Here is an 18,489-nt window from a genome sequence, read left to right as displayed (position 1 = left end):
GGCGATCTCTGAAAGAGCTCCCTCCACCTGGCTAGTCTGTTCTTTAGAGACCTGGAGGAAAGCGCGTTGCACGCGGTACAAGCTTGCCAGCCGTGGTCTAGGCCAAGGCAACAAAGGCAGAGGGCGTGGGGTTCTGAAGTTGGAAAGAGTGAGTCACAGGATGGACACCTGCTGAACCTTGTAGAAGTCAACATGCGCCGGGGAGGAGCGTGATGCCTGAGGACCGAGTACCTGAATGATAAAAAGACAAAAAGACAGAAGAGAAGAACTATCCAAGCGTGGAATTACATGGCCGGAGCCAAACCCAGGAACGCTGGTGAATTCGGCCCGTACCCGTCAACGCGGAAAAGCAGACTGAGGAGTGGCACCGGTGGGCAGAGTCAGACGAGCACATGCTCCCAGGACCACGCCCCCGTGCGCCTCTAAATTTAAAGGGGAAGAAGATTTTTCTGGTAAAAAAGGTTCTGTCTCCCGTCCCTTGCGAGGTACACCCATACAATATGGAGGAACGGGGACGGGGCGTAAGAGTATTTGTGAGCATCCAAGAGTTGGAAGAAGCCTTGAACATAGGAAAACTCCCTGTGCTCCTCTATCTTAGGGTAAGGGGCATTTCCACTGCAGAGACATGGAGGGAATCTATTCAGAGGGATCTGACACTGGTGGAGAGAGTCTTAGACGGGCAAAGGGAGATGAGAGGCCTAATCTCACGTCTTTATGGGGCTCTGCTAGAAACCAGGGGAGGGGCAGTACAGGGGCTACGTCACAGATGGGAAAGAGACCTGGGTATAGAGTTAGACAAGCATCTCTGGCAACTGATGTTCTGGAGAGCTTTTAAGACCTCGATCTCATGTCAGTACAAGCTTTATGGCGTGAAACTACTACACCGCTGGCAATACGACCTGATGCGATTATCTAAGATGTTTCCTACAGTGAACCCCCAAGGTTGGCATGGTTGTGGTAAAGCTGCAGACTATTGGCACATGTGGTGGGACTGCCCTAGAGTGCAGATGTACTGGTCGGAGGTCCTGGGGTGGATCAAAGATGCAGGGGCTGGAGGACTGGGGCTTGATCCCATGCTGATACTCTCTGGCTTAGAAAAAACGAGACGATAGATGGCGTGCCCCCCTTCCCTGATTGGCGCACTTTCTTCTACTGGCTGCCTGAGCAAACTGAGCCAGACACTGGAAAAGAGTAACCCTCCCAACATTGAAAGAATGGGTCAGTACAGCAAGGGACATGTATCTGATGGATCACTGCAGTGTTACATGAAGTGGGTGGGGGGGAACGGTAGAATTGGAGTGGCAACAATTCCGGGATACTTTTGGTTAAGGTTTGGTGGGAGTGAAAGACTCAGAACACGGGGCCCGGCACAGCCCCTTCAAATGAGAGATGATTGATGACTAAACTAATAACTGCTATGATGGATCTTGCACCCTTGAAACCACCCAGGCGTTGTCACATTAGACAGCGACTTTGGAATTGGACTGAAAGCGAACTGTTCCTAAAAGGGGGAGGAGGGAGGAGGTCAGGTAAGGGGGGGGAGGCCGAGGTTTCAAAGTGATGTTATAATGTCATGTTTGATACCATGACGGATATTCCCTCAGATAAACTTAAGGTATTTTGATTTCTGTTTGTGCACCTAAAAACAAAAAAATTACATTAAAAAAAATAAAAATAAGCGTTTTGCTTGCACAATTCCGTTTTTGTTCCAGAGTCAAGAACTCATAATCATCACAGTCTTCATTGTCTGCATTGATGTCGGTCTCTTCCTGCAGCCTCAGAGGGGTCGGAAAGTCCTCAGGCTCCGCATGAGCCTGAAATGTTCTTGTTCAGGGTAAAGATGATATTGAGTAAGTTGATAAATTCATGAGGTCTTGTTCCTCTATTGTGTGATGTGATGTTGCCTCCTCACACAGATCAATGTGTTATGAGATTACTTGGGGACTGGAAAAGCTTGTGATGGGGTCACTAGAGGGAATTGCAATTGTCACTTTTTTAAAGTTTGGCGTAGTCGACAAATTATCTATAAACCTTTTTGATTTGCTTGTTGATACTTTGGCTGTGTTTTGCAGATTAGTTTTTTGGGGGGAATTTCCCATCCGTTTCATTCTTTTTCTTCTTTTTTGTGGATGAAATACTGAGTCTTGTGAGATAAGTGACTCCACAGCGACCTCTATGACATCCTGTAGACGTGCAGGAGATTCTGCAACATTCTCAGGGATGTCTGGTACAAGTACAGGAGTGAGCAATACAGGATTATTGTGCATGGCAAATTGCTCCCCAACACCCCCAAGCATCCGTGGTTTGAGATCTCATTTCAATTCTTAGACTGGGATGGGGCCTCACCTCCTGATTCTTGTATAGAGGTGTCGATAGTGCTAATGTTTGCTGAAAATGTTTTGTTCAAGGGCTATACAGTCCACCTTGGCCAGAACCATTGAGAGTAGATTGTTTTGTGCACCGATTCTTTTGTCTAGGTATTCAAACATTTTTGTTAGGCCATGGAGGCCATTATGCATGGCATTTAGGGTGCTTTTGTATAGGGTAATTGGAGGTTGTTTCAACCCAAAAGAGGGATGCAGGGTGAGTTTCACAAATGACATTGAATTGGAGGATTCTAGAAACAAAATTGGGGAAGGTGATAGATTCAAAGGTTTATTGATTGGTATGTCCTCTAATTGAGTTTTGCAAATTGTGCCATTTGAGTTTGAATCAAGGCGCAAATCCAGGATTGTTTTTGGAAGTTCACACGGTTCACTTTCCGTCGGCTGCAACGGCCTTTGCTCGGTCGCCAGAGCTTTTGTTAGCGCTTGTGAGTATAGTAATGGATGTTATGGATTGTCCAGTGTATGAATTAAGGCCTATGTTACTTTCATAATGGAGGAGCTATAGTCTGTATATTGGTATCTATTTTGTCCGTTCCTGCATGATTTTGGTTTATGCTTGCATAACTTGCATGCTTCAGCATGCGTAGGTATGCACCAATTGTTAAGAGGCTGGGTTGAGATAGATAATAGTTCAGTATCCGTGACACGAAGTGCCTCTTTTGAAGATGTTTGTTTAATTTCCATTCCTTGGGGATCTCTACATAATTGTAGTTGGTTGCTCGAAATTGGTAACTGGGGCTGAACTGGCAGGGCTGGAGCGTTCTGGATATTTAACAACCATAATCGCCTGATATCCGATGAAAGCGATTTCGAATTTTGTTTTTTTGTTTTATTGATTAAGCTCTTGTTGAATTTCTTGAGTTCGAGAAGGTGCATCGGATTGACTTCTGTGAGTGTATCGTTGGATACAAATAACTTGTTAGCATAGGCCGGCATTGTGAATTTTAAGTTATAAGTTGACATTGAAAAATGCAATTGTGACAAAGGACAAATAAATAGGGGAGGCTCATGCGCAGTCCTTGCTGCACAGCTGAACAGCTTAACAGAACTTGCTTTGCACTCCCATGATGCGCGCTGGCAATTGGAAGCTTCCAGATTAGGTGGTGTGGCTACGGCTCGCTGTGAAAACAAGATTAGGTTGTTTAGTGATTATAACGCTATAGGGACTATGGTAGATGGTGGAGGATGATTAGCGGGCTGTAATAAGATCGTACCACAGTTCTCAATAGTAGTCCACACAGAGTTCCACAGTGGGATGCAGCAAGTTCACCAGTAAAGCAGCAGAGGTTCCAGCAGGAGGTACAGCTTAACAGCACTCGCCTCGCACTCCCACGTTGGGACATATGTTGTTGCCATTATTTACTGTGGGCGATATCATCACCATAGGCTCCACAAAAAGAGGCATATGGTGTAACAACATGGTCCATTAATCTCTGGAAGGTGGCAGGGTAAAACCTTGAATTGGAATGAACCCATTGGGGTGGAAAAGGCTGACTTTGGTTTATCAGCATGGGTGACTGGGACTAGCCAATATCCTTTGGTCAAATCTATGGTAGAGAGGTATACAGCATCCCCTAACCTATCAATAAGAGCATCTATCCTAGACATTGTATAGCTATCAAATTGTGATACTTCATTAACTTTTCTAAAGTCAATAATAAATCTCCAGGTCTGATCAGGTTTTGCGACCAACACAATAGGAGAGGACCAAGGACTTTTTGATGGTTCTATGATATCAGCTTTTAAAATAGCTTCCCCTTCTTCCTGAATGATCTGCATTCTGCTCTCAGGGATTCTGTAAGCTTTTAGATGTGCAATATTTCTTGGAGGGGTGAGAATATAATGATATACTCCCTTAACTCTCCATGGTTCAGTTCTAAATACGTCAGGGAATTGTTGTAGGAGATCCATTAGATCTTGTTTTTTGGTTCTGGGACAAATCAGGAGATATTACAGTGTTGGTATCACTTTCATCAGTTAATAAACTCGATAAGATTAGTGAAGTGTTTTGAATAGGGTTTTCTTTCCACTTCTGAAGAATATTAATATGATAAATATAGGTTTTAATCTTTCTGCCAGGTTGTGAGATCCGATAATTAGAAGGTCCTGTTTGTTCTATAATCTCTTAAGGACTGTGCCATCTGGAAAGCATTTTATTCTCAGAGGAAGGAAGTAAAAACAATACTTTTTGACCTACAAAAAAAATGACCTTCTTATTGTTTTTCTGTCATAGTAATCTTTCTGGTGTTCTTGCGTTTTAGCCATTTTTATTTGGACTATTGCTCGAGCTGCTGCTATATGTTCTTTTCATCTTTCAGCGGTTTGAGACACTGGTAAAGTGGTTTCTCTCTCACTTCCCAAGTTCTCCATAACATGTCTAGTATATCTCTTGATTCCCCTCCATATAAGCGTTCAAATGAGAAGACTGCAGTAGAGAACTGTGGTGTTTTTCTAATAGCAAATAGAGCCCAGGGTATCATGGTGTCCCCATCTTTCCCCATCCATCTACTTCTACGAATTTTTTAAGATACGTTTCAGTGTTTGATTGACAAGTTCTACCAAACCCTCAGTATGAGGATGGTAAATAGAGGTGCATAAAGTTTTAATCTGGAGAATATCCTTAACATCTGCCATAAATTTACTCATATGCGTGGATCTCTGGTCTGTCAGAACTTTCTTTGGAAATCGAATTCTAGAAAAGAAAGGAAATAAATGTTTCAGGATCTGTTGGGAGGAATTGTTCCTTAAAGGAATGGCTTCTGTGCAACGGGTGGCATTATCTATGATTATCAGGATATACCGGTTTCCTAATTTTGATGTTTCTAAAGGGCCCACTATAGCCATGCCTATTTGAGTAAGGAACAAGTTACTTACCTGTAACTTGTTCTCCAGCATGGGTCTGGCATGGATTCACATTCTCATATATATATTCCCCGTCATCAGGCCGGGAATCCTCGGTAAACAAAAAATCAGTATCAGTTTCGTTTCTGATCTGTCTTTCTCAGTAGTAACCAATCACTGGTCTCTGGGTCATACTGCTCCCAGCCAATGACTGCCCTCTACCTAAGCCCAGCCTCTGGCAGCCATCCTCAGATTTGGTAGCACGTGAAGTGGCAGTATGACCAAGTGAAGAGCCGCAGAGGGGTAGGAGGGAGGGTTCGCATGTGAATCCATGCCAGACCCATGCTGGAGAACAACAGTTACAGGTAAGTAGCTTGTTCCTTCTCCAGCATGGGGTCTGGCATGGATTCACATGCTCATGAATATAAGAATACACAGCAGTACACACATGCACAACCACGGGAGGTGGCAAAGGCTCAACATTAAGCATTACATCAAAACTCAACATTAAGCATTTCTTACCTCCTCACCAGGCTCACCTTAGGCGAACAGGTTGCGCAGCACTGCTTGGCCGACCCTGGACTCCTCCCTGGAAACCTGGTCGACGCAGTAGAATCTCGTGAAGGTGTGCGTCGACCTTCACATACCAGCCCTGCAGAAGTCCAGCAGGGGCACACCAGACAAGAACGCTGTGGTAGCAGTGATAGCTCAGGTCGAATGGGCTCTCGGACGGCCGGGCAATGGTCGGTTTGCCAACCGATGACAGTGCATGATGCAGCCGGAGAGCCATCTGGAAATGGAAGCCTTCGAGAGAGCCTTCCTTTGGTTCACAGGTCCAAAGTTCACAAACAGCTGTGATGTCCTCCGAACACTCTTCGTTCGGTCCACGTAGAACTTCAGCGCTCTAGCTACATCCAGCGAGTGCAAAGTTCTCTTGGCCGGCGATGAAGGCGACGGGAAAAAAACTGGTACCACCCAGGGCACGTTGAGATGTAAGTCCGACGGCACCTTGGGCATGAAGGAGGGGTGCGGCCTCAGCACTACCCTCGTATCGTAAAATGTCAGATACGGAGGCTTGCAGGATAGCGCCTGGCTCTCTCCCACGCGTCGTGCAGAGGTGATGGCCACCAGGAACGCTGTTTTCCACGACAGAATCTTCAACTGGGCCGAATGCAAAGGCTCGAATGGCGGACCCATGAGCCTGGTCAGCACCACGTTGAGCTCCCACGCCGGGGCCGTATACTTGAGGGGCCGTAATCTGCAGAGGGTTAATCTTCTGTGCCCGGCACCAGATAGAGAACCTCTTCCACTTATGTCCGTAGCACTTGAGAGTTGAGGACGCCCTGGCCTTCGCATGAACCTCTCTGCAGTCGGCCGGGATATCGTACCCTCCAAACTCTAGTGCTGCAAGAGCCAGGCCTGCAAGTTCAGTGACTCTGGGTCGTGATGAAGAATGGCGCCTCCTTCTCTGGAGAGAAGATCTGCATCCGCCGACAGCTTGACTGGTGGGGACGCTGACAGGTCCAGAAGGTCCGGGAACCAGATCTGTCTCGGCCACGCCGGTGCGACGAGGATCATCCTGCACCGGGACTTCTTGAGCTGGTTGACGAGTCGGAGCAGCAACGGCAACGGAGGGAATGCATATAGGAACAGGCCGTCCGAAGGGAAAGAGAAAGCATTGCCCATGCTCCTCGGTTGGGGAAACCTGCTGGCGAACCTCTGGCACTTGGAGTTCATCGCCGTCGCGAACAGGTCGATCTGGGGTTTGCCCCATCGCTGAAAGAGTCGGTCCACGTGGTCCTGGTATAGTTCCCACTCGTGGCACGAGCACAGCTCTCTGCTGAGTGAGTCGGCGATGGTGTTTTTTATCCCTGCCAGATGAAACGGCACGACAAACATCCCTTGAGCTACGGCCCAATGCCACAGATCCTGGGCATCCTTGGGCAGGGCTGGGGACCTGGTTCCGCCCTGCTTCCGGATGTAAAACATTGTGGTGGTGTTGTCGGTGAGGATCCTCACAACCTTGCCCTTGAGGGACGGGAGAAAGGACCCGAGGGCCCAGAACACTGCCCAGAGCTCCAGGATGTTGATGTGGAGCGGCTTCTCCTCCGGGAGCCAAAGGCCTCTCACGTGAAGATCTCCAGTGTGCACTCCCCACCCCCCCATGGAGGCATCTGTCGTCACCGTCACCTGGTGGGTGGTGGTCTGAAAATCTGTTCCTGCCGCCAGATGAGTGCGGGTGCCCCACCACCGGATCACTCGACGGAAGGTCTCGTTGAGAGGGATCCTGTCTTCGAAGCTGCCTGTTGCTTGTATCCAACGGGCGTCGAAGAACTCCTGTAGAGGGTGCATCCGAAGCCTGCACAGGCGCACGACATATATGCAAGAGGACATCATCCCGAGGAGGGACTTGATGGACCTCACCTTGGCCATGTCCGTGGCCAGCAGATGCTGCACCTTGCCCAGGATGGCCTTTGTCCTTTCCTCCGACTGTGAGGCCAGACGCGCCACTGTGTTGAGCTTGGCTCCCAGAAACAGTGCGACTTGTGAGGGGACCAGGTGGGACTTGGGGAAGTTGATGGAGAACCCCAGGTCCGTGAGTAGCTGGACGGTCTTCGCTGTGTGTTCTACGGCGAGCTCCCTTGTCCTTACGCGGATGAGCCAATCGTCCAGGTAGGGGTAGATGTGGATCCCCTGTAGGTGCCGCCACGCCGGCCTAGGAGCGAGGCACTTGGTGAAAACCCTGGGTGCCGATTTCAGTCCGAACGGGAGGGCCTTGAACTGGTAGTGCCGCCCTTGGACCACGATGTGAAAGTATGCATGCTCCAAATCCAACGACGACAGGAAATAGCCCTCCTCCAGCTGTCCCAGCATGTGCTGGAGGGTGACCATCCGGAACTTCTGTGCCTTGATGTACTTGTTCAGTCGCCGCAGGTCCAGGATGGGTCGCCATCCTCCTGTCTTCTTTTTTACTAGGAAGTACCTCGAGTATACTCCGGAGCCTCTTCGGGACAAGCTCGATGGCACCTTTTTTGAGCATTGCCCTTACCTCCAATAGCAGTTGAGGGACGTGATTTTCCTTCCTGGCCACGGGTGGAATGCGGGGGCCCTTTTTTAGAAATTCGGCCAGGGCGTCCAGCACCCAACTGTCGGTGGAGATGGACTCCCACACGCTGATGAACTTCGCCAGCCGGCCTCCCACTGGGGTGCTTCGGTGGGGGCCCGACACCACGGTCGGTTCAATCTTGCTTGGAGGACGCCTTGCCGCCTTGGCCTCCCTGGCGACGACGGCGGGGTCCACCCGACTTGCCTCATCCTCTATAGGCTTCCTGCGACGAGGAGCGGGCCGCTTGGCGGTACGTAGAGGAGCCACTGCCGAATCCCTTGGAGGCACCCTGCTTGCCTCCGGTGCTCCGAAAGGACGGCCTTCGTTGCCGGAGAACGCCTAGGGCCTTAGCTGTCTCTGTGTCCGCCTTGATGGCTTGGAGGGACTCATCCACTGTTTTCCCAAACAGATTGTTGCCGTCGAACGGCATGTCCAAAACCTTGGCTTGTACGTCCTGGCGAAAATCCGTCACCTTGAGCCACCCTCGTCGTCTAAGGCAAACGCTGTTGCCTAGCTGGCGGAAACCGGTATCGGCAAAGTCTGTTGCCACTGTAATGGCGTGGTCCAACGCCACTTCGCCTTTTTGCAAGATCTCCAGGGCCTCGGCCTTCTTGTCGTCCGGTAGGAAGTCCAACAGGGGGGGCGATCTTGTACCATAACTCCCTGTCGTAGCGGGCCACGATCGCAAGGGCATTGGCTGCCTTAATCGCTGTTGCCGCCGACTAGATAACTCGTCGTCCCATTGCGTCCAGCTTCTTTCCTTCGCCGTCCGGCGGGGAAGCTGACGTTGAGGCCGATGCCCCCCCCGCTTTCTTCTTGGCCGCTGCGGAGACGACCGAGTCAGGGGTCGGTTGTGCCCTAAGGCACAAAGGGGCCGTGTCAGGGACCCAGTACTTCTTCTCGTACCGATCCCTCTTGGCAGGCGTCGTAGACAGGTTCTTGAGGAGGGTGAGACCCTCGTCCCAGATGTCATCCAGCAGAGGCACGGCGAGAACTGTTTTCCTTTTGGCCTCGCCCTGTAGGTAAAGGAAACCTTCCTTCTTCTCTTTGGGGCAGAGCTGAAAAAGCTCGGATGCCCTGGCGATCATCGCATGGAAAGATCCGATCTCGTCGGGCGGGGAGGCCCGGGCTGGGGGCGATGGGAGCTCCGTCCCGTCGTCACTGTTGTCGTCGTCGGTACCCGTTGTGGCCGTGTCCGTTCCCGTGTCATCCCCAGGGACGGGGGATGTGGGCAAAGGTTGAGTCGGCCGCGAGGGCTGAAAAGGCAGGGCTGGATGGATCAGTCTTCTCTTGTTTGGGGGGCTTCCCGCCGGGCCTGGCTCTGGCTCCTCCGTCGAGCCTGGTTCCGGTTCCTCCGTCGGTGGTAAGGGCAATCTCGTCCTTATCTCCGAACATAAGGATTGTATTGCCAACAAAATGGCCGCCGAGTTGTCCTGCAGCTCCGGAAGCAGCAGGTGACTAGGACCCTCGCCAGTGCCGCTGTCGCTCTCGTCGTCACCTTCGTCGGGATCCCTCCCGTGGGAACGGGCCTCTTCGACGCCCTTGTCGAGGCCCTCTAGGACTTCTACCAGCTCCTCCTCGGATGCTATGTCCGTCCACAATGGCCACCGGCCCCCCCCTTCATTTTCCGCCGGGGTCTTCACGGGGGTCTTTTCGATGGGTCACAAAGAGGCTTCCCTCTGCGGAGGCAGGGAGACTCTGGGCCCCGAGGTTGCCTCCACTGGTGTAGCCTCCACAGGCTGCACCAGGGCCGTCGCGACTTCCTCGATAGAGGCTTTGGCCGGGTGAATCAAGGCCTTTACCACCTTATGTGGGCCTGTGGCCTTCACCTTGGGGGGGGGAGGGTCACCGCCTCCCTCCCCCTCGGCCGGATCCTTCGAGCTCGACCGGGGCCTCTCCAGAAGCTTCGCCGGGTTCTCGGCCTTCCTCTTCCCTGAGCCAGAGCATTGGCTTGTGGTTGATGGCGCTGCATTGGGTCGTGGTTGATGGCGCTGGAGAGGATGCGCCCTGCCCGGCAGCCGAGGAGCCCAACCGTTCGGCGCTTTGCCTTCTGTTGGGCCCCCGACGCCGGGTCGCCCTCACCGGACTTAAAAGACCGCTCAGACTTCTTCTTCTCACCCGACGGGCTCTTTCCTTCCAGCCAGTTGGGAGAGACGAAGGTGTCGGTCCCTTATGGTCCGTTCCGACATGTTCCTGCCAAACGCACAGTCCTTCTCCACGTGTGTTTTGTCCTCATGAAGGCAGTAGAGACATTTTGAGTGCTCGTCCTCCTTGAACACATTCTGCAGCTGGCATCCAGGGCAAACCCTGAACAGCTTTCTGGGCGTTGAGCTTCCTTTCTCCTGGGCCATGTTCGGGTAGGCCGCAGAAACTCCTGGACTCCTCCAAGAAGCTTAACTCGACGAAATCTTCACCCTTGAGGGGCGTAGAAAAATCCGACACGGATCCCCATTATTCGGAAGTAGAGACGGTGGAGCTTGAGGCTCTATTTGACTGAAAAATGAGAAAATTATCTTTGAAAAAAGCGCGAAAACGCAGCAAAAGCTCGAGAGCTAAACACGAGGACTCCCAACACTTGAGCGTGCGGTAAAAATCTGAGGATGGCTGCCAGAGGCAGGGCCTAGGGAGAGGGCAGTCATTGGCTGGGGGCAGTATGACCCAGAGACCAGTGATTGGTTACTACTGAGAAAGACAGATCAGAAACAAAACTGATACTGATTTTTTCTTTACCGAGGATTCCCAGCCTGACGACGGGGAATATATTCATGAGCATGTGAATCCATGCCAGACCCCATGCTGGAGAAATGGAACATCTATAATTGGCAATGATTGTAAGGGAACTGTAGGGGGAATTTGAGTACCGTATTGCTGACATGAGGCACAAGTTCAGATAAAGTTCTTTATATCCGCATATATTCCAGGCCAATATAATCAGTTCACAATCTGCAACCGAGTCTTGACGGTTCCCAGGTGGCCTCCTGTTAAATGAGAGTGGGCTATCTCCCATACAATATTTTTATTGTTCTTCGGTACCATGATCTGTGACCTAGGTATTCCCTCTGGTCCTAAATCTCCCAAATATAATAGTCCAGATTTTCGAAATAAAATGGTCCGGCCTTTTCCCCACTTTCCTCTTCTGATAACACCTGAAGAAAAGGTTCAGCTAGCAAAGGGTAATGTCGTTGTGCAAAAGCTAAATCTGGGATAACCTCAGCTTCTTCAACAATAGGAATATGTTTTATTACTGGGCTAGAGAGTAGTTCTACATCAGCTTCTCCAAAACCTCAATATCCTGTTTCAGTTTTATCAGTTGTCTTTGTTTCTTGAGGTTTTGGGAACTAAGCCTTTTCCAATATGCCATGAGCTATCATGTCCCCTGCTTTAATTTGGTAGTGATTGTTACCATTATTCTGCATCAATACTTTGATGTCTCCCCTATAATCAGGGTCAATAACTCCAGGCAATACGTCTAAGACATAACACCATTCTAGTCCTGATTTAGGGATGATTCCGATGTAGCCACCGGGAAGGGCGGGGGTGAGAACCAAGTGTGCAGATATTAATGCTCTGTCTTCTGGTTGCATCAATTCACCTCTACTACTATATATTTATCAAACCCTATAGATTTGTCAGTAGCAATGGTGGGATAAGAGGCTCTCCTACTGTTTCGCAAATGTAATGCTTCCCCAATGTGTTTCAATTGAATCCGATCCCACTCCTTAAACCATATGTGAGAGGTCAGAAATGTGAGACAGACATAAAGGTAAAGTTTTCTCAAGGTTTGTCATTTAATCAAATTAAGAAGAGGGTTTGATGAATGCCTAGCTTTCCCTAACCTAATTGAGAGGTCCCTACCTAGCAAACTAAAACTAAAGAAAATTGACCTAATGTCCAAAATATCTCTGCCCCTCACACTAATTCATACAATAAAATCATACAAAGAAAATATGGCTAAAGTTTAGTGCAACAAAATTGGAATTTAAACTCAAATGTTCTTGAAATCACTCCTTGCGACAGGGTCGTATTCCCTTGCTCTGGATCAATTCAGGAACACTCAGAATACAGTTCTGGTTCAACAAAGTTCTGTTCAGGAATAGAAAAGTATTTTTCAACCACAATGTCTTTTTTGAAGAAACAACACATGTCCTTTTCACCACAGCTGGTTGGCAATTCAAACAACTCAATATCTTCCACAATATTCCTCTTGCAAAGATGAATGACTCTCTTTCCAAACACAGGTTCCAAAACCAAAACGCAATGGTTCTGTTATATAACACTTTCTTCAAAAGAAACGGCTTTGTCTCAAAATAGCACATCACTCTTTCTCAATAGGTCTTCTTGAACATAAAACTTTTGTCAGGTTAGCAAACAGCAACTTGCCTCAGTGATGCTACTGCTTGTCAACAAATGATAAAGTACATGTATTCTTTTAATTCAACAAAAGTTCTTACCACAAATCTTTCTGTCACAAAGATATTAAAGCATCATCTTCTTTTCCTGGTCCACTCACCTGCCAGGACTAACCACTATAAGCCATTTCCTGGTATACTCGCCTGACAGGAAGAAAACTCCCACCACTAACTTCAAACTTGATGGCTTGAATCCAGTATTCTCCACAGCAGTCTTTCGTTGTGATTTCACAATTTCTTGGGTGTTGGCAATGTGAGATATTCACTTTCCTAAAAGTATCTCTCTCAAAAAGGGACTTACGCTTTGATTACTTTATGGAGGGTTTCTCACAACCTCTTGTCTGATGGTAATGCTGGTTATGAGCTTTTCCCAGTGATTCTATTGTTTTGGCCGGCCTATAGCCTCTTGGCGGTAGGTAATGTTTGTTAGAGGCTTCCTTTGCTGGTAATTTACCCAAAGTATTTTGATAGCCTCTTGGCTGTGGGTAGCACTGGTTATAACCTTTTCCCGCTGGTAGTCCCTTACGAGGGAACTTTCCTCTATGCCACTTAGCTTCATTTTCTGCCATTACTTGGTTTTCGTTAAATACATTCTGCTTGGAATTGTTAATTGTTCGGTCTTCAAAATTATTGGTTTGTGACAGCTTTTGTACTTAAAGATCCCCAGGGTCAGCAGTCCCTCTCTGCCAACTCACTGGTTCTTCGAAGCGACTCCCTCTGGCTGTCTGGCTTCACGGCAGTGCTTCTGCAGTCAGTCTGCCTTGTCTCCCGCTTCTGTGAGCCTCAGGTAAGTTGTGCAGCAGTCTCTGGGAGAGATGACCGCTCTGCTGTTCTTCCGCGGCTTCCTCGGTCTACCACACGCTGCTTCGGGAACATGTCTCCTTCTCACCTCGGCTTCCTCTTAGTATGCCATCTGCCCCTGCACATAATCTGCAATTCTTCTGGTTTTCACCTGTCGGGGTGACTTCTGCTAGCATGCTTCTCTCCGTGGCTGCTCCTGCGCCTCGGATGGCTCGAGCTTCCTCGATGCCTCCCGCACAGCCATGAACTGCTTCTTCCTCCGCTTCATCCTCACTCCTCAGCTACGTCTCATCCTGGGTTTTAAATATCCCACTCAGGTGCTTTAATTTGCAATGACTAGATCACACCTTTGGATATTCACTATTCTGAGTTCCCATTGCCTTTGAGCGCCTCTTCTTCGTACCAGTACGTTTAGCATTGTGAGAACTGAAGTCCATAGGAGAGTTTGTAATATTAAGTTGTTGTATTTTACAATAAGCCACTGTCAGTTCAGGAATTGTAGGGGGATGGGTCCCCTCCCCTGTGATCCTCCCTCATAAAACCACCCCCTGTGTCAGGTAGCAGGTACCTTCCCTTGGCCACAGGAGAAGAGGCCCATGCCAGGTTTCTAGTGATGATCTCACTGGGTTCATCACACCACACTCCAAAGTAATCCTCATGCTGCTAAAATAGTGCAGTACCTCTTTAGAATTCCTTTTTGTAGTTTTAAATGATACTTTATAAAATTGAAACCAACAGTTAAGATAACATTCAATCCCCCTATTTCTGCTCAGTTGTTCGATAGAAGTTCTTAAAATTGCCCCATCCTTATGCAACCCAGGCCAATATTCATATTAAAATTTATTTTGTTAGATATGCATTCTAGAACTAGCTTATACAAGTAAAATCATCCAATCACAAACCATATGTTTCTTACCTATCATAATACTCAGATCCTTCCTCCAAGCCAGGTAAAATGCCTGTTAGTAATCCTTGCAGACCCGGTTTCAATGTTTTACCCAAGGGCAAATAGTACATTTCATAAAGGCTAAGTAATGCCGGTTTGACGGACATAGCAGCATTGGTGAGAAGAGGAAAAAGGCCAGAACTGGAAGTAAAAAAAAAATGTGTTAAATATGGTCCTCTCCATCATAATGTATTTTTAAAGAAATGTTTCAGTTCTTTACATGTTTGTTTTCTTTCTTTCACTCGTAAATAATATTTTCTACTTATTGCTTTGCTTTCTTTTACCTTTTTTACTCTTCTTCCCTTTCGAAATGTGACATTGTAAGCGATTAAACAATTTATTAGCAATCTATTTGAACTCTATAACATTAATTTTCCCAAACGGGATGTCTTCACCACATGATATGTCCTCCCAAAGGACCCAAAATGTCACAGTCCCAGTTCAAATACAGTTCTCATTCAAATAAAAATAAAAAAGTTGGCCCAAAGTCATGCCACTTGACTCCTAAAATGTTTTATCTTGTTTTCTTCTTCTCTCACTCAGAGACTCAAACTAGCTTTCTTTCCATTAGTGCCTGGATCTCTGAACCCCGCCTCTTCCAGTACGCAGATCTGTTTCTTTTCTGCTGTCCACCAATATGCCCACTCAGCAATATTTTGCCACTTCTGGTCCTTTTTTCATAATCACTGCTTGTAAGATCAGTGCAATATTGTACTCTTCATTCTGAACACTAATGGGAAATCCTATTTCTGCAACGCCACTAAAATCCTTAAAAGAATTCAGCATCATTCAAAAAATAGATTTCACATTTATGAATAAATCAGCCGTCCTTTACGATTTTGAAAAACATACAATTGACATACATTAAAACACACAGCATAAGGTTACAATTTGGATAGAATTTAATTTTCATAATTAATTTGATAAAACATTTGGGCTCATCCTACAACTCAAAGAGCCTATGCAGACCCAAGTGCTAATTAAACTTCCTAGGAGAATCTTCTATGTTCCTATTTCACATGGCAAAAGGGGAATAGATGATTAACCAAAACCTAAAGTAAGTTTGAGATATGTCCATCTCTATTAGTCATCTCGAATCTCCGGACCACTTCTAGGTATATAACTTCAGAGCATTGTCCACACAAGGAACCACTGTAGTAATGCATTCTGGAGACCATGCAAATGGGAGTGTTGCAAAGTATAAATCCCAGCATCAAACATAACAATTGTCAAATGCATGAACAGCTCCTTAAAATAGATTTAATTTACTGGGAACTTAGGGTGCCACTGGGCATAAAAAGAGGGGATTTCACAAAACGTCTGGTTACCTTTTTTAGAACACTATTACATTTTGCTCCTAATGATCTAAACAGCTGCCTATACTACAAATAAAATTCTCCTCCCTCATCGCCCCACTCCCCTATCTCACTCCCTCTCTATGGTGGAAATTAAGTAGCAAATATTTAAACAAACTCAAACGTCAGCATATCAAATAACTCAAGTCCATGCAATGAACAATCTTCTTATCAAGTCTAACAAATCAAGCATTCTCAGCCTTGTTGGGCAGGACAGGCTTCGGAGCACCTTCACATAATCCAAAAAGGGACTCCATGTGTTCATAAAGTGTTAGCTGGAGTCACAAATAGGCACCATATATCTCTTCTAGGTAATATGAGCCATCTTTTGTTTATCCAAAGAGCCATGGCGGGAGGCTCCTTCTGGTTCCAATTATTAAGTATGACTAACTTTGCCTCTAAAAGGAAATGTGAGGCCAAGAGTCCTATCACCATATTTAGGGGAATTTATCCTTTTTTTATACATTCTTTTTAACAATCAGTGTCACACGTCTACAATTACTTTGGATCATTATACAATCATAATACAAACGTGCAGAACCCAATACATAACTCATACCAAAACCAGACGAAAGAAAGAAAATAGGAAAGATAAGATAATAGCTTGTCTTGTTCCACAGGTGTAGAGAGTTCAAGGGGTAAGCTGTCACGCTCACCTGATTCCCACGGAGGCGCAGGTCTGGCTTCGAGTGCTGATGCTTCTTCAATGGTGAAGCGCAGGACTCTGAAGATGGACAGGTAGGGCCCCTCTACTCTGGCTTCTCTGGCTCGTAGGAATATTCCCCTGTGTGTGAAAAGGGAGTATTACCTACTGACTGAATAATGCTCAAGCCTCCCACTCCCTTCCAACCCTCCACGATACCCTTCCACGATTCCCCGTGAAGTCTCACCTTAGGGTCTGGAAGGATGAGTTCTCCATCCTGCTTCTGATGCAGGGGCGCGTTGAAACCCAGTTACTTCACTGGATTGAGGTTTGATGGAAGTTCAAATAAGCTTGACTATTCAGGTAAGGAGCTGTAAGAGTTCTGTTGCAAGTTCAAAAGTTCAAGCTTAATAATAATGTTCATTGTCTTATTGCAGAAAGTGCTAACGCTTATGTCTTTTTTCCCCATAGGGGCCGGGGTCCGGAATGCCAGGAAGCGGCAGGACCCGAAATGAAATGGGAATGACCCAACAGGTAAGTCTTAGAAGGAAACTGAGCTTTTCCTATTCCCTTCCTTCTCTCACCTTGAGTTCTTGTCTTTTTCTCTCTAGGCTCTGGGAAGTGGCTGCGGATCCAGATGATCGCTGCTGAAGATGGAGGTGCCCAGGAAAGGTGAGTGAAATGCAACGCTGCAGCGATCCAAGCGAAATGCTTTTAAAAATGATGTCTTCCCTTTCAGGATCGTCGGTGTGATGTCTCCGTGATACAGCTTTAGCAGGTAAGGTCTTCTTTCTCTCCAATTCTCTCTTCTCTCCCTTTGCAGGTGACCCAGGATGCTGACAGGCGTGGCTGAAGTCCAGATGCAGGAGCTGACACGGTGAGCGTCCAGCTGCGAGGAGCAGAACAACGCGAAGCGTGAGTTGCTGATCGGGCGTGGTTTAAATAGCTTTGGAAGAAGTTCCAGGTATGTATCCTTCCACCGATCAGGTATGTATCCTTCCCCGACCACACCCAGGTGGAAAGTAGTCCCACAGATAAAGTAGTTCCATTCAGGCCTCAAGAGGGCCTGGATGTAGCAGCATGGTCTGCATCAGGTAAGTGCACATTAAAACACTTGAACACATGTCTAGCTTTATGAGCCTGGCGCCTAAGGTGCCAGGACAGGGGTCCAACATGAGCCTGGCGCCTAAGGCGCCAGGACTGTGTCCAAAGGGCCCCAGCTTGGGCCCGCTGGCACTTCGCTGGGGGGAATGATGCCTGCCTCTGGGGTTGCTGGGTCGGACCTGGCTCCTTGGAGGTAGGCATCATGACAGTACCCCCCCTCAAGGCCCCTCCCAAGGTTGTTCCCTCCGGGGGTTTGGGCTTGTTCGGAAATCTCCAGTGCAACCTTTGTATTAATCGAGGTGCGTGAACATGGTTACTAGGCTCCCACGATCTCTCCTGAGGTCCATATCCCTTCCAGTCAACAAGATAGAAGAGTTTTGACTTTAACACCTTGGAGTCTAAAATGTCTTTAACTTCGAATTCTAATTCCCCTTCAATTTGAACTGGGTCTGGAGGCTTGGACAGTCGGGTCCCTGGTTGTACTGGCTTCAAAAGTGATGCATGAAAAACTGGATGAATACGCATGTTGGACGGTAAATCCAGTTTAAAGGCCACAGGATTGATTATAGCCTTGATGGGATAAGGTCCTATGAATCTGGGATTGAAGGTTTGCGGGCCCTTGAGGGGTAAATGTTTCGTTGCTAGCCATACCTGGTCTCCTACTTGGTAAGGAGGAGTTTTACTTCGGTGCAAATCAGCGTTTTCTTTATACTTTTTCTTGGCTTGCTGTAAATGAGTTGCAGCTTCTTTGAAGGCTCGGGTTATTGTGGAATGCAAATGATTTACTGCGGGCATTTCCAGGGTCAGAGGTGGATCTAGGTCAGAGGTCAGAGGATGGTGACCATACAAAGTATAAAAAGGAGTTTGTCCGGTTCCAGAATGCACTGAATTGTTGTA

At 47.6% G+C, this 18,489-nt stretch overlaps 1 protein-coding gene across 5 annotated transcripts in view; it reads right to left on the bottom strand.

The window, feature by feature from the left end:
- Positions 1–18,489, bottom strand: part of DOP1A (DOP1 leucine zipper like protein A) — a 2,904,166-nt gene that overhangs the window by 2,734,126 nt on the left and 151,551 nt on the right. For all 5 annotated transcript variants that reach the window (XM_069606322.1, XM_069606321.1, XM_069606320.1 and 2 more), the window contains exon 5: positions 14,461–14,631. In XM_069606322.1, coding sequence (XP_069462423.1) covers positions 14,461–14,631 — 171 coding nt within the window. The remainder of the gene's footprint in view (positions 1–14,460; positions 14,632–18,489) is intronic.

This window comes from Ambystoma mexicanum, chromosome 4p (assembly GCF_040938575.1).
Source record: "Ambystoma mexicanum isolate Mex_15411 chromosome 4p, UKY_AmexF1_1, whole genome shotgun sequence".
NCBI classification, from domain to species: domain Eukaryota; kingdom Metazoa; phylum Chordata; class Amphibia; order Caudata; family Ambystomatidae; genus Ambystoma; species Ambystoma mexicanum.
This window is presented reverse-complemented; position numbering and strand designations above follow the sequence as displayed.